This window comes from Heterodontus francisci, chromosome 22, assembly GCF_036365525.1.
Source record: "Heterodontus francisci isolate sHetFra1 chromosome 22, sHetFra1.hap1, whole genome shotgun sequence".
Taxonomy (NCBI): Eukaryota; Metazoa; Chordata; class Chondrichthyes; order Heterodontiformes; family Heterodontidae; genus Heterodontus; species Heterodontus francisci.
The window spans coordinates 57,604,367-57,621,778 of record NC_090392.1 but is presented as its reverse complement, the minus strand read 5'-3'; the positions used below and the strand labels follow the sequence as shown (position 1 = coordinate 57,621,778).

At 38.8% G+C, this 17,412-nt stretch overlaps 1 protein-coding gene across 7 annotated transcripts in view; it reads right to left on the bottom strand.

Moving 5' to 3' along the window:
- Nucleotides 1-191: 191 nt before the first annotated feature.
- opcml (opioid binding protein/cell adhesion molecule-like) overlaps nt 192-17,412 on the bottom strand; it is a 1,070,268-nt gene continuing 1,053,047 nt past the window's right edge. For all 7 annotated transcript variants that reach the window (XM_068053861.1, XM_068053862.1, XM_068053863.1 and 4 more), the window contains one exon: nt 192-16,041. In XM_068053861.1, the coding sequence (XP_067909962.1) occupies nt 15,938-16,041 (104 nt within the window). In that variant the 3' untranslated portion in view covers nt 192-15,937. The remainder of the gene's footprint in view (nt 16,042-17,412) is intronic.

Genomic DNA, 17,412 nt, shown 5'->3' with positions numbered 1-17,412 from the left:
GGTCAGTTTTGCAAATTCACTCCACAATTATATGTCTAGTATTGCATCAATGCAAAGCTGGCTAAATGTGTGAATAGGCCAAAAGTATAAAAGGCAAAAGCCACATACAGACTTACCATTCTGTCATCAATAAATATGTACTCCACACTTTATAAATGTCATGAAGAAATTTTCCATTTTATTTCGTACATGTTTCAAAATTTATACACAATTGAGTCATTTCATACATTAGCAGTAACTATAATATAGCAGTCGCAAGGTGGGGGGCGGGGAGGAACAAAAGATACATATATGTGGAATTTTCCTTAGCTGACTTTACCAATATGAGTGAGATGCAGTAAATAGTCTTAAAATTTTGTACTAGATCAAAGACAGTTGTGTATACGAAAGTATGCGACATCCATTTCTAGAGAGGTTGCACAGAATTTTCATAACACACCCAGTTTTTACTTCCCCACAGAAAGAACGACACAGCCACCAATAACGATCCACTTAACACAAGTTGCCTAAGCGGTACAATACACAGAAGCAGCCACTGAAAAAAGTCAGAGTCACATTCCCGAAACTGAGTGCATTATTTAAAAAATAAATTCGTGCAACTTTGCAGGAGCTGGTGCAGCTCGCTGAAGGACCTATCCGTGCACCCTCCCTTACGCAGAGTAAGCCTTTCTCTTACAGGATGGTGCACACCCTACGAATGCGATTAATCTTACACAATCATCCTGAGTTTTATTTTAAAAAAAGCAAGAAAAATGAAAAGGAAAAAAAGAATACCATCAGAAAATGACATATTTATTAGAAGGTTGGTTATTGTATGGCAATTACACTGCATCCTTATTAAAACATACACTAATACGACTACAGTAATATTAACAGCAGTACACCTGTCACACAGAGGAGACAATTAAGCATTATTTTACAGAGGAGAGACTTTGTATAGCATACTTCAGCAATCAGAAAACATTAGACTTTTTAAATACATTACAAGAAGACTGTCTCGAATCTCAGTATAAATTCCACTGTATAACACAGGATTGTTTATTAATTCTCTGCCCAATACAGAACTGCGATGACATTAATATAATATACAAAATATAACCACAATAGCAAATTTGGACCATTATATTGCGACACAATGGAATTTCTTTCAAAGACAATATCATAAAACGTATCAGATTTAAGTTAGTTTAACCAGTGACAATGGGGAATTTAATATTGAAAGCTTAACTTCCAGACATTGCAGTTTGACATGTCGGTGAGGTATCATTGGCAATGGTGACACTACACTGCAGATTATTGAAACCCAGGTAGAAGTAGCTGACATAACTGTAGATAGGATTTAAGAAATTGTCACAACATATTGCAATGATCAAAATGTGGGCTCCTAGCAGTTAAGAATGTTGGAAACATTATGATTTCAGAACCCCTCATCTTAAATAATTAACAATTGATTTTTACATTTATACACCTTTTTTTTAAAAAAAGGAAGATTTCAGGTGGTAGAATTTTTGCACAGAAAGCGTATTTATTTAAACCTCTTCTAGCCTTTTATTGTCACACAATTTAAATTTCAAATTGCCAGTGTACGAGCAAGCTAACATATCTTATATATATATCATCTTTAAAAATCTTCTCTATATTTTCGTTCACATGCAATTACAAAGTGTCAGATTTGTGTTTAGATGAATAATTATTTGTGAATATGCTGCTGCTATAAAGTTGCTCAGTAAGTTACAGAAGAAATTGTACACACTATATGGGATCCTACCAGTCTGCGTAATCACTATCCGATGTACAGTGTGATTAAGTAGATTAAGGACATACAGCCGCTGTGATCTGTAGAGAGGTGCATACTGGAATGTGGATAGTTATTCAGCAGTAATTAGGTTCATTTTATTGCTTTTAGTTTTTAAATGATCAAAAGGGGGCTTTTGCTGTCTGGTCAGTAGTCTTGCAGAATGATCAGTGGTAAATGGTGGGGTGTTCATTGTTGGTGCCCCCATCCCCCAAATCTTTTAACATGGCAAGGAAATTGTAGGGTAAGAGTTTACATAGTGGCAGATACATGGCCCCTGCTGCATGTTGTATTTAGACTGGTGCCAACATGGATCGTCAGCTGAATTTTCATTGTAGACTACTGCTTTAATTGGAAAACCCTCAAAACAACCTTTGCTCCCAGAGTCAATTTTACCTTTCACCGAATGAAAGAACCAATCCCTCCAAGAGCAGTTCAAATAAGCTTGAGTGAGACCTGATCCTAATCAAATCATAAACCCTGGTCAGTATCCTTTACTCCATCACATTTCCAGTCTCTGTACAGCACTCAATTTGCAGCATCACCTACTGAATGTTCGGTGCTTTATAGGAGAAGGTAATCCTTTGTAACTGGGAAAGGAAATTCCCAATGTTACAAATAGAACAGCTCCACCATGTGAAAGCTGAAATGCAGCAGGAACAACAAGCCATTAAGGCCGTTAATGTTATTGTTAGCATTTCAAATATAACAACATAACTGCATTAAATAAAGCCTTGTGGTCACGATAGAGGTTTTCACATATTACAGAAGAAAAAATTATCATTGAAAATAGAGATAAGCCACTTAAAAATGCAAAAGTCACTGAAACTTGTCAAAAAACTGAAAGATCACACTGAGTAGGGTTTTCACTACTCAGCAGGGTGGAGATGGAGATTAATCCTTAAAACCATTGGAAAAGCAATGGACAAGAGTACCAGTCACAGAAATTAGATTCCATGATAAATGTTCCCAATTATAAAAGGTAAAGTTAAAATTTATCTCTGGTTACTACATGTTTTCTCTGCCTCATATCAAATGACTATCACTTTGAAGTGCTTACTTGTTTTAAACCTTAGATGGGCAGGAAAACATCAGGTGTAATTTTCATCTCGTTATTGCTCATTTCTGGCTACAAATGGGGCAGGGGTGGGAACAAAATTACTGGGAGGATTGACCCATTTCTTACTGCAGTTTGTCTTATTCTTCCAACTTCTGGGCACACCCCAATTTAGATGGTCAGAATTCACACGGGAAACAGGCAGGGACTCATTAATATATGCAAATCAGGCTCAGCTGATGTAGTTAAGCCCCCAACACCATTTCTGTCTCTCCCTGTGTTGTCAGGCAGTCATTTTCAGCAGCGTTTATAGGAATCCTGAGCTGCAGGAGAGGAAAGCTGGGAGCTGGTCTGGCACTCAATTGATCTCCTTGCTGCTGTAGCTGCTGCAAAATCTGTCCCCTTTTCTCTTCTAATGCTTTTACCGTGTCTGACAAGGCCCACCAAGATTGGCCGCTTCACTGAATTTCCTGCTCTCCCAATCGACAAACTGCCAATGTGGAGCAAGACTGGTGCCGGCAGCCACCACTTCAATATTAATGAGGCCCGTCCACAAGAACTGAATGTTTCAGGCAGGTGGAGTGTATGTCTTGCCCACTGTTCACTCATTTTATATATCATGGACATAAAATTCGTCCCACTTTGTTTTGTGAGCTAACCATTCTTTTTAAACATCACTGTTCACACCCACGTGCCAACAAATCACCTCACTATATAATAATATTGTAATATAACTACAGCAATGTACAGTTTAAAAAAAAATGTACTTCAAAAAAATCTCAACTGGAAAATATTTTAAAACTTTTTCCATCTCAGCCTTCCCTAACCTTTGTCTTCTATGTTCATCATTTCAAATTGTGTTTTCATTAAGTTACACTTTTTAAAAATTACTTAATCTTCAAATGATTTGTTTCCTTTCTGAATCTAAGATCTGCATTTCTAAAATTCAGCTCCTAATCACTTGAAAGCCAGTTTCTAAAGATTGGTACTTCATCCAATCAACGGGCTGCACTTTCATGTTTGACCTGGCTGTATCATTTGAGCAATTGGTCAAATTTCAACATCTTTCCCAGGCTGTTCTTCAGAGCTGTAAGATGCCTTGTTGGCAGTGAGGGAGCAGACATGCCAAAATAAATTGTCTCATTTTTGAAAGCTCAGGGGTTAGGATGCAATTGGGTAGTCGGGATGGGAGTTTGGGTGAAAGACCAATATTGTTCTATTACTTGCATCTCCTGCAATGGGCAGAGATGATAAATAATGGGATGGATCAGCATAAGCAGAAAATTGCCTATGTATATTTTCTGAATCAATTACCTATATTAGTGGTCAAGGATGCGACAAAGCACAAATGAATGTATTCACATGGCATGGTTGCTAAAGCTGTGTGATTTGCTTCAGTACAAAGATGAGCATCTTCCCACAACTAGAAAATTGAATCATAGAATTTATAGCTAGAGATAGCTCTTCAATTGGAACTGTCTACTAAGCTGCCTGAGCAGGCTTTGTGGCTGTTTCATTGTAATAGTGAACAGGTATGTTTAGGAAATATTTACCTTAGTGGCTTATTGTGTTGAAATTTTTTTTTAAAATGAATACAACAGCGTTTACTAACCCCAGGGGAAGATTTTCCTTGTGCACAGTATGTAATGAAATTGTAAACTTATCCTCTGTAAACCTGTTTATAATTTCATTATAGTCATGCAGAGGTAAAATTTTCCCTTACTGTATCATTTCTCTCATACTTCTCGATTAAGCTGTTCCACAGGTCAAGCCATGTAAAAGTGCTTCAAAACCCAAGTGTGCTTCATTACAATGAATTGCATTACAAAGTGATACATTAGCTATTTTGGGATGTACCTTGGGGGTGAATGATGTGAAAATTAATAGCCAACAGGTAATATTACAGACATACATCAAAAGACAGGAGGATGCCTCCCTCCCTGTTGTGCTAGCTTTAGCAGATTAATCCCACATTAATGTTGTGGTGGCATGTGCCAAGTAGTACAGGAAACGCAGGAGACCAGAAACACTAGAATTGTGCTCTGCAGTCATTTTTAATTTGTGCCAACGTGAATCAGTTCTGACACCAGGTTCGACCCTTTCCAATTAAGCAGTGGCGGAACACATAACACCAGAAGTGTCTATTTAACTACTTGCACTAGATAAAAAACAGAGATCAAAATCAGAACTTGAATGTGAAGGTAACCTATTGTTATTATTCCTGAATGAACACCCTTCTGTAGTTCCACATTAGGCCTCTCTAATTTCTCTGTTTTAAGCTGCACATCCATATCACAATTTGTAGAATATATTACAGTTCCATTAAAGAATAAATAGCACGACAAATAGCTGGGAGTATCAAATCTGTGGCAGAAATGAAATAAAATCTTACACTTTAGTATCCTGAGCTGCTGTCAAGCAGATTAACAGCCAGGGTAGAAGGCCTAAGACACTGCTATAAACAGAAACACCTCATTTTCATGACATTTTGTGCAGAAACTCCAGTTCCTAACTCACTTCAAGCAAAATCATCATCACAGAGAGGGGTTATATAAGAGAATACCAGCTATGTCTCCTAGTGAAGGCAGAACTCCCATTGAGGGGGCTCGAATGGCATTAGAAACTCAAAGTTCAAGAAGATAGTTGTCATCTGAAACCAGAGATTACGTTACTGTCAAAAATTAAATATTCAGTGGGTATAATATACAGAGAAACTTTCATTTTAAAAATACCTTGTCTTACTTTTGCAATTTTCATTTTCCACAATCAGGTCAGAGCATTGACTGGTATGTGGAACAAAGATTCAAAGAATATCAGTTATAACACAGCGCCAGGAATTTCCTTATTACTCATTGTTGCACGTACATTATGTAAGGAATATTGAATAAAAAACAGCAATCTCGTCAAGGGACTCAGCATATGTCATAAACTAAAGATTAAGTTTGTATGCACAGGGATGAAGCTTGAATGCTTCCGAACCATCATCTGACTGTAGAGAAACTGGCCTAAAATTGCTAATGCATAACAATGTGCATTAATCGAGGCAGCTTTATTCAGGTTGGTGTTGGTTGCCATACAATGAATACTGATTGCAACTTTTTATATTGAATTGGCATGTGATGTGACATCACAATTCAAAGATCAAGGATCATGGTATAATAACAAAGGTTGTTGATCAATAATCTACAAGTGATTACTAGGAAATAATATGCTCGATTTTCTATTATTACATGGTAAAATAAATTACGTCATGTTTCATTCCAACACTCAGCTGACACTATCTTGTGCAGCAATGCAATCTGATTATTCATGCTGCCAATGAAGGGGGAGGAAGGGAAAGAAATTAGTGAGGGAGGTAGATAGACCATCTTGATAAGGGTACAGGCAAACAAAAAGACTCGGGAGAGGGAAGTGACTTGAAGGAGAAGTATCCCTACAGTTGATAGTGCATGATACAATACAACTTCAGCAGGGTTTGATCATGAGATCAGGCCATGCTCACTAAAGAACTTAGGCAATAGAAAACCACTCCAAAAATCAATTAGATCCAAAAACATAAACACCAGTTATGTACATTACTGATAATAAAGATGCCAGAGTTTGTTTCAAGTCAGTGACACAGTTGATGTACATTGCTCAGCTTATGATGCCATCTGAATTCTTAAATGTGACACTGCCTGATAATATACTTCAGACTATGTGTTATCCTTCAAAGCCATGTGGTATCCTACATGTAATACTTCCTCCAGCCTATATAACACACTCCAGGCTATTTATTATCCATCATGTTACATCTTCCAGACTATTATTTTGTCTGTATTACATTCCCTCAGATTAGATGTTATCCTCTCTTGTCAAACTCACCTAACTCTTAGGCATTCACTATATAATCTATACTTACTGTCATATTCTCTGGTTGCTGTTAATAAACCTGCCAAACTTACATCACAGCCGGTAGTCTGACTACATCATCATCACATAGCAATTCCATGGATGCTCATATCTGCCTTGATATCTACACTGACAAAAATAGAATAAAATGAAATAAAATCACCTGAACTCCACCAGATGTCATAAAGATACACAGGAGTGATTGTGGGCAGCAAGCTCATCTCGGGGTAAATGATAATTATAAACCTGCTCAAGCTTCAATCTGGTAATTTATGGACATGATTGCTGCCTGGTGATCACTCTCCAGTATTCACCATTCTCAAGTCTCTTGATTCTTCTCTCTGTAATTGGCAGGAGGAGGATTAAGTGCACATTAAAAATGTGATTTTAAAAAATGTACAAATGGTGCAAAGTCGAGACAAACAAAAGGTCCCACCCAAAATGTCAAGCTGTCTTTTCTCTTCTGATGCTGATGGATCTGCTGTATATTTCCATAACTTTCTGTTTTGATTTCAGATGGGTATAAAGTATTCACCAACTGTATCAATTGGGGTGAGAAGCCAATTTGGAAGAAAGTTGCTATCAGTAATGCTGTTTATTTTGTTTTATAACTTCAGTTATTGCCATCTCATAACTAAAACTTGTAATTCATGATACACCTGAACCATGTAACCTGAAGAGGGTAGAAGTATATCTATAGCAAAATGTTATTAAAACTGTAGATAATTTTTTTGAAGTTTGGTCAGAGAAAGTAGTTAAATATTCCTGGATCTGTATAATTCTGTCTATAACATTGATTTTTAGGAAGTTACAAAAGTTATTAAAGTCATATGTTGAAAAATATAAGTATGCTTTGAAAATGGTGAAGGATATCCAAAGAGTTAATGTTGTTCTATAACAACTGCTGTTAAGCTTCATTAAATGGCATTTGTAATGTATTGAAAGGATGGAACTCAATAAAATGCTTGGGGCGAGAGTATGGCTTTCTGTGGACATGGAAACTCAGCTGAGTTTGTAGTCTGCCAGTATTACTTGCCATTGTTCATTTTTTCAGTGACACAATTTAATGTTGGGATATCCTGATTAAAATGGGAGAGATATGTCCCTCGTTCATTGTTTCTAATCAGCCCATGCTCAAATGTTTGGTGCAGTTCTGACCTTTGCTTAAGAAATCTATTTCCAGCTCTTTTTGGGTTTATTAAAGTATCACACAGGGATGTAGGAATGAAAATAACCCGATCAAGAAAGCTTGATTTTTTAAAACATAGAATCTCAGCATATCACAGAAATATATTCCTTCAGCTTATCATCAAGTCTAGTTCTGCCGAGCTGCTGGGACAGTCACATCAGCATTGTGTAAATGGTTCTTTAAACCCTCACTACTGTGTGTGATTCAGCTGAACTACCAACTTCACATGAAAAAAGCAAGTGAATTGGAGCATACACACTGCAATTGGTGGCAGTGGGCATGTATGCAGATTGCATGAACAGCACATTTAGCAGGTGACTGGACTGGGCTGTATACTTTCGAATGCTTTTAGTGGATAAATAAATATGGGACAGGTAGTACAGTGCAGACAGTCTTCCTATAAAGGCAAGCATTAGGATACGAGCAGAGCTAAGATAAAAAAAAACACTACACCTTACAGCGCATCTTCACAAAATATAATAAATCTTCATATGTACAATGTGTATCTACAGTTTTATATTACTTCATCAAGTAAAAGGCTCTTTTTTTGAAAGATGGAACTGAAAACTTTCAGAAGTAACCCCACGCATGGGTTTAGATCTACCTTGCAGCAACTTCTACTGCGTGTTAGCTATCAGTGTGAGTATTTAATAATATTGAGAGCAAGAGAATTCAAAGATGGAATAAACGAGAGGGCAAGTACAAATTCTCATAAATCTCACTGCCTGTGAGGAGTCACATACACAGCTCTGCTACTGAGACAGGCAGATGAATAATCAGACATTGCGTTGATGAATTGATGAATGTGTTGATGCTACTTTTACAGTCCTAATAAACTCCAAGCTGCAGTATACCTTTTCTACAGAAGAATCTAACTTGTGCTGTTTCCTTAAAGCCTTTAATGGAATGAAGCGTGTGGAAATCAAACAAAAATAGTTTGGGGGTGAATTTCCGACGAGGCTCTCTCACTCGCCTGCTCCAACTCCAGCAGAAGAGCCAAAGATATCCCCAAGGGAATTCACCCTCCATTATTTTTACACTTCCATTCTCTTCATTATTAAACGTTCAAAAATGGTGTAGAAGTGGCCAACTTGTAAATGAATACGAGAATGTTGTGTAAATTCATCAATAGGGATGAGCACCCCGGACTGTGAAACTGGAAAAAAATGACAAAGTTCACTCTCAATTATGCACCAATCAGATATTACTGTTACTAGCAACATTTCCCATTGTGTCGTTTTTCTTAAAGGAATAAGGAACCACAATCAACGTCACTTGATCAGGCCCAGGATTCAAGTTTACCTGTTTTAATTTCAGAGATTGAGGACAGCCCTTCTGAGCAATCTATTTCCATCAGACTGTGGACGGGATAACATTTCAAAGCTCATTGAGAATGCAAGTTACTTTGTTTTCCTTTAGCAAGCCCAAACGTTGCTTATCCAGAACATACTGACCAGAATAATGTTCGGAAATGAGGATTGCCTAGATGCTAGTTGTAGCAATGGATTCAACATTGCAAATGTTTATGAGGCCACTGCACATTATAAACCAGAGCAATTCTTTATCTTAATTAGATACAGGATCAGTTCCAGAAACTTAATTTATTTTGAAAATAATGAACATATCTAGAAATGAAACTGTAAGCTACCGAGGCTGCAGGTTACTGAAGGAAATTGGAAAAATGCATTGGTACAAACATGATTAAAGCATCATGTCATCCCAAGAGTTTTGCTGATATTTATGCTCCCTTTAGTTGCCCCACATATTATGGACAGCTCTCCTCTTGAGAGAGTGGACAGAAGGCCTGAAGCCAGTCCTCTCAGAAATCTGAAGTTAGGCAGTGAGAGAGAATGGCCTAGTTTGCCTCACGCTCTAATTTCCATCCTACTTTTCAGGCAGCACCTGACCTCCACTCTCCATTTCTTCCCCAGAGTCCAGCTAAGACTGGGCATTGGCCCCCAATTCAAATTCAGTTTTTTGGTGAGTGAGCAGCGGTGTGAGTTCGAAACTCACCCACTGGTCCAGAAATGAGGCCTCGATTTTCATTAAATTTAAGGGCCTTGTTTAAATCCCACAGGCCAAATTCTCACCCATTCTGGGCAGGATGCTGGGGAAAGATCCCTCATCCAATGACAGCAGAAAAGTGGCAGGATCGGCTACCGGGTCATCCGCAGTGATCTCACAAGTTGTAGGATGGGGGCCGGGGAGGCCTAAGTTTTCCTTGCATGGCTTGGAGGGAACAATTCTGCTCTTTCTGGCCCGAGCAGGAAAGTAAAACAATTTGAAAAAGAACAGACCTATTTGAGCCTCTTCTGGCCCTGATATGTATCCCTGCTAGTTTGGCTTGACAGGAAACCCACTGCCACTCACACCCGCTGAGTTAAAATTGCAGTCAGGTTCTGATACGCCAACAGGGCCTGACATGCATATGTTAAGAAGGACCCCACCAGCTGTGTGGTGTCCTCGCTGCCTGCTCAGCTTACCTGGCGTCTCCAGGGCAGGTGAGCAACTTGTGTGATTTGAATTGCTCACTCGCCTGGTTTCCATTGGGCAGATACAGTGAGAAATCATGGCTGAAAATTTTCACCACCCACTGTACACTTGAATATAGCATACAAAGGCTGCACTCCCATCCAAACAATTCTTAATTTACAAAATTTTCAGAAGTACTATTAAAGTCCTTAACAGGAATTTCCAGTGTTCTTCATAAAGATAAACAATCTAAAATTGTCAAATAAAACATTGCAGTTGGACCATTTGTAAAACTGATCAGGATTTTCACTGTACAGGTGAATTTCTTGTGTAGCCTTTCCTCCCTCCAACAGTTTTCTTCCCTCCTCTGCTGAGTTCTACTACGGTACAATTCCACTGGTGCCAGCAGATGTCCAACATCTCACCATTCCTCATATAACTCTAGACAATCTGTCAGCAGCCTAATCTAACATGGAAGGCATCATAGATGAAACTGATTCTGTTGTCATGCAGTCACTTTTCAGTAGAAGTCACTTGATAATAACCAGGAGGAAGATCCCTTGCTGACTTTCCCCTCCCAAAGTCAAGGGCATTGAGGTGAATTGCGGTCCTTGTTGAGATTAGATAATGAAGCACAGCTTCAGAGTTGAATTTTGGACCTTCTCGTCTGTATAATTCAGTGCAGCACCAAGCAGTGCCATTCACTACTAAACTATACACGGATCAATAGGTTCTTGGAAAAGTGAAGTTAAAGCTGTCTCTTTGTCATTATATGAATGCCCGAGACTTATTTATGTCTACAATTACAGATTGGCTGTTAAGAGCAAAACACTAAATCATCAAAGTTGATGTAAAATTACAGAAAACATATCACTGAAATAGGCATTTGCAACTTGTACATTTGTTCCCCAAGAATCACAGTTGGAAGATTGGGACTCTCAAGTTGAGGAATTCTCCACAGCTGCTGTGGAGCTAGTGTCTGAATCAGGTGGAACTTAAACACTATGGGCTCAATTTTCCCAGTGACGGTCAAGACCTGCTGCCTGGGCTGAAAACAGTAGCCGACCCCGCTTTGCAGGTGGCGGGACCTTGGGGCGGCATACTGTCGGTGACGGCCAATTCAGAGGCCATTGCTGGGGCGCCATCAATTAAAGATGGTGGTCTTCCCCAAGAGCTGCCAGCCCAAAGGGCCAGCAAGTCGGCTGCCTCAGCAGCGCCACCAGTAGCAATGGCCAGTGCTGAGGATGCAACACCAGGGAGAGGGTGGCTCAATGGTGAGGTGCCCCCTAAGAGAGGTGAATTTGGTTGGGGGAGGCCAGGACCAGGTAGGCAGGCCCTGGCAATTGTTTGGGGCGGGGTCGCAGTGTCCTAGCAGTGTGGCAATAGCCGCTGGGGTGTCCATCCATGGGCCATGGAGCGACTATCAAGGAGGGCCCCCCCCCATTCCGGAACCGACTGAGAAGCCGCCAGGGTTTCCCGGGCAATCTGCCCACATGGTGGTGGGCCCTCTCGACATAGGCAAAATGCCCGTGGGGGCAGGAAGTGGCCACTTAAGTGGCTCAGGTTGGCCACACCACCAAGGTTCCCGCCACTGGCAATATGTCACGGCAGCAGGAAAACGTCAGGCTCCCCTCACACTTTGCCAGCCCTCCCACCTCGGCTGTGAAAATTCAGCCCAAAGTTAATTTTCCCTTTTCATTGAGTCAAAGCATCTTGCTACCGTATGCTGATACAATTGAGAATAAATCTCAACCAAGTCAGATGACAGATACAAAGAACCTGGTCCAACATTTTTCTAGCAGGAGATCAAATACTCGACCACCTGACCTATTGCGCCATTGCATCTATAAAATAATTGACATTGTATTTCAATTGTTAACAGTATTATGAATACTATATAAGTCTTTGCCTTCTGCCTAGATTTTTCAAATTGCTATTAGCCTTCATGCTACTGCATCGAAAGTCAAAGACAGCTGATGAACGTAGTTCTGAAAATTAACCAAAATAACTAAATATTAATCCAGCAAAGACTATAGGACAGAAAGCATCTCCAAAAAATCTTTAAATTTCTTAAAAAGGTAGAAAAACATGATTCTATGTGACATGCCATGCATTGTAAGGTGCCATATTTGAGAAAATTTACTGGGTATCACCTCAAGGGACATTGTGTTAAAAACAAAGGGTAATAAATCTAACAACCAAAAGGGACAGTGTACACAAGTAGGATGCGAAAGAGGAGAATTATGAAGAATATTTTTCTTCAGAAATCATCTTGGAAACAATTCATAGCATAACCAAAGTCGATGAGAGTCAGTAGATTTCCTAAAAACTTTTCAGATTTCAGAAGAACCTAAACAACAGACCTATTGATAGTGGCTGCATGAATTTTTATCCCTCCTACCTAACTATGCATCAAGTAAGTTTAACAGAATGCTGCTGAGAGGTGACAGTGTTAGGAATGACAATGACTGGCAGCATTGAAGGTTTCTTTGTTAAAATGGTTCCAATTTAGAATTTAAATGTTGTTGCAGATAATTATAGCTGAATCTGAGTAATTTTCATTGTTTTACATACCCAAAGGTAACTAACATGTATTAAGAGATTCCTTGTGAATATGAACTTACTGGTACTCCATTTACTGATAGTGAACCTGTGTCAGCAAGAAGAGGGTAATACGTTCAGGTCCAACGAAAAGCCTCTATATTCTTATGCAAAGGCTGCTTTCTTCATCATTATCTCCCAGATTTACTGGGGCTGAGTATTGTAGTTAGCCAGAAGCCAAATACTATGCTGAAAGGATAGATTTTAGATGAAATTGTTTTTCTAAAGACACCATGTATTGATAGAAGAATTTGTACATGTGATTCTTCACATGACAAGTTCTTAATCACACCTATGCGGTTTTTGCAAAGAGTTGTTGGGACATTTGACTGGAGGAAGCAATAAGTACATAGCAACCCTGCGTAACTCAGCTCATGCACATCTCCTAATCATTAGTTACAAAGTGGTTTTGACAGTAGCCTAGGAGCTGGTGTGCAGCTTGTCCTCTTAGCTGTGTGGGAGGGGCTGTTTTGGGGTGCAGGATGACACCAAAAACAGGAAGAACAGAAAATATAAAATAACTTACCAAAAAAAAAAGTGGTTTAGTCTAATTCCAACTTCCTTTATTCCACTCTGCAGGACCAGTTTGCCACATGTGCCTTATTGTGTTTCATAATATTCAGCATTGTTCCCTTTTCTGTTGCTGCAAAAAGCCATTTGATATGTGACGAAAACATGGTTGTGGCCCAGCAAGTCAAAGAAAACCCTTCTGTGCTCAAAGAACTGAAGCAAATAATATCAGAGAACAGTAGTCATTATATTTTGTGTTAGAATTTTGTTAGCAATTTTTATATGATTCAAAGTGTTTTCTTGGCTCTGAAATAACCAAATTAATAAGGTTGTCAAATGTAGGTTACATTTAAGATTATTTTTTAAAGTAATTTTAAATATACTTTACCATTCTTGTGCAGTGCCTGTTTTATTCTGTAAGCTTGATGATATCGCTTCAAGATAGCTCAAGCTTAAACATAGACAAGACTGGTTCTGTGAGACCATATATTGGATCAGCTCCCCTGTTCAACCTTCCAGCTCAAAGAAGGTGTATGAGGGGTTAGAATTTGTTTGATAAAACGTAAGTTAATTTTTTGTTTGCTTAGTAAATTTAGAAAATATTCAACATTTGTAGTACACATTGGTTTTACACTTCAGAAGCAGGCACTCAGTCTAGCAGCTAATACTTTAGATCAGGATGGTTTGTCGTGCAGTGAGGCACACACTTGGTTCACCTGATGTTTCAGGAGTTCCAATCCCAGCAATAGAGGAAACTCCACGTCATCATCTGAACCCTGAATGATTTTGCTGGTTCACAGCCAACATATGATTGCCCTAACATCTTACCTCCTACCGTAAAGGATGAATGAAATTAGTGTAAGTTTTCTCAAGCATATAATCAGAATACTCTAATAGAGTGCCTCAGATTTGAAAGTTTAAAACCAACACAACTGATTTCATTCAGCAGCTTCAAATTACCCAATTGGAAAGACTGCAATATCAGCAACAACCTTTTTCCCTATTGCCTACCAGTTCCTGCCAATACCATACATCCCACTTCTGATTAAAGCTAACTAAATCTTTTCTAGCACTGGAACCTGATCAGTGACACAGTCACATTTTAAAGGAATAAAAAATCAATGTTATGTGGCCTTCATGGACCTAATATGCATGATCATGTTGTGGGAAGAACTATGTTTTTAAAATGTGAGCAGAGCACATAACCAGCTGCTGCCTGAGGCTTGCTAACTAAAGTAATCAATCACACCATCATGAGTTTTTAAAACAATGAAAAGAAAAAAATATTGCTGGAAATTAGAATAAACAGTGGCAAACATCTGAAGTGCAAAACCTGCAGCGTCATTTCTAGAATCATTCCAGCTAACTTCCGCGGCAAAAATAATTAGAACAAAATCTCACATAGCCAGAAATAGTTTTTAACGGGTACCATTGTATACATTTAATTTGTTCTTATAGAAATGCATCATGCCAACAAAATAAAAGGGATACTGCAGCTTTAAGCAATCACATGGCTTCCCTTTTTATAAACTAGTAACATATAAACTAGGAGACACCAAATACACAGTATGCTGGAAAGGCCTTCCCAGAATGCAATTCAAATGGGCCTCTCTTTCGTGATAGGTCGGTACTTTTGGCCTAGTTCAACTGCAGTACAGGAAAAGCCTTCAGCAAATCTTATAAGTATATTGGACTCAAAGTGCAGAAATATGGTTATGTGCACACATAATACACAATCAAATGGAAACTAAAGAGTTATATATTTACTTTAACGTACATAACATACAATTGTATTAGTTTTCCACAATTTATATATGATGGTGATAGTCAATATGGGCCTAAATGTTAGTGAGATATACTTCTGGAATAGAATTGCTCTAAGATAAAGATCCTTAAACTTTAATGTAAAACTGCCCCTTTTGTTACAAGTGTGCAACGCATCTGCTAGTTGTTTGCTTAGCCAGCCAATGGGCTACAATGCACCTGTTAATTAGCCAATGGTCTACAGGCATATTACATTATTTATCTGGTAGCCTACGAATAGTATACAGGTAAATTATATCATTCACCCAGTAAAACCACAGACAGCTTTACGTATGTAAGGGAAAGGTTGATGAAGAGTACCTGCATAAATAAACATCTTTAAAAGCATAAAATATGTAAACACTACATCAGCTAAAACATGGAGGATTAAAAAGTGGAAAATCAACAGTAACTGAACTAACAGTTTTGACAGCAATTATGCACCAGCGCCCTGCAGCCAAGAGAGGGGGAATACCAGTATGGACTCACAAAAACAAATACTCGTCAGCACAGAACCTATACGCGATGTTTTATAGCCTGTGCACAACCTGTGCGGGATAAAGTTTATTTGTTCTGTTCGGGTTAGAGGCAGTGCGCTGTTCAATGGCGCCGCACCACGTCAAAATTTGAAGAGGAAGTGCACGAAGGGTATCACCAGTAGCCATAGTGAAGCAGACATTCCTCCAGAAGCACTGTTGTTCCCATCAAGAACTGCACCTGGACCTGTAAATAGACAAACACATATTACCAGCTTAGTCATGATTTGAAGCTCACAGTGCAGCAAATTGCAGCTTACATTGACCCTGAAATACCTCTGAGGGGTGCTTGAAACCTTTGAAGTCACTGTATGTTAAGAGGCAGTATCCTCCAGGAGATTTGTTCACTGCATTGCCTTTCACTTCTGGAATAACAGTTGAAGTTGTATCCAACTGTTTTCTCTGTAAAGATCCTACATGAATTGAATTTGGCATTCTAAATTCAGTTCCCTGTGTACATTAGCCAATGACATTTAAACTTGCTACAATTTGGCATTAGGTTTTGTTGGCAAATTCTAGATTAATATTTAGCAAAGAATGGGACTGGGGGCGGTGGTAGGAGAGAGGGAATAGTTTGTGGTATTTTTCAAAGTTTGGTGCTAGTCAGAATTTGAAAAGGATTTTGAGCGCTCCAATGGTCTTTATCTGATACATTCCTATTTTAAGTCTCATTCTGACTTACAATGAGAATGGCTGATGCAGAGAGAATGAAAATTCACATTAATACAGTAGTCAGTGATCTGATATGACTCGGATTAAAGCAGGCTTGCCCACACTTTATCATGAGTCTTGAGGGATGCATATAAAACTTAAATCCAAGCTCCCATTAATTTTCATATGTGCTGATAGTATCAAATTTTAATATTTTAATTATATAGGAAGAAAAGCCTTTTCAAAATCTTCAGGCCCAAGACATTCAAACAGAACACACTAGCAAATTAAAAATATAAACACAAATAGGACCAAGTAGCTTAGATTGCAAAGGACAGTTTTCCAGGATTCAGGGCACTTTGTGGTCCTTGGGCTGTAGTTTAGACTCCTTTAGGTTAAGAAACATCATTGGGAAAGAGGAAACATCACTTGCCATCTCATCTGTGCTACAGCAAACCTGGGAGTGTTTGATGACAACAGTGGGTTATCAAACTGGGAAATGAATCCATTTCTTAATAATGATTTCCCTCACTGAGGCAAGCAGAAAAATAAGAGAGACACTGTGGCCTTGCAACATCAATGCACATCTTTCTCTGTCACAAGCTGGTTTACACTTTTCTATAGGAAAGCACAAACGGGTAGAAATTTCACAGCCCGATATTCAGTTCCAGTGACGTCATTGGAATGGAATATCAAGTGGGGCATTTAACAGGTGGCCTATGAGATACTGCCTGCTTTGTGTTACTAACCAAGTCGAATTTCTACCCAAACGAGATCTATTTTAAATTGTTATGGGATATAAGCGTTCTGGGCAAGGCCAGCAGATTTTTCCCATCCATAATTACTAGTGAGTAGGTGGTGGTGAGCCGCCTTCTTGACCGCTGCAGTCCTTGTAGTATAAGCATTC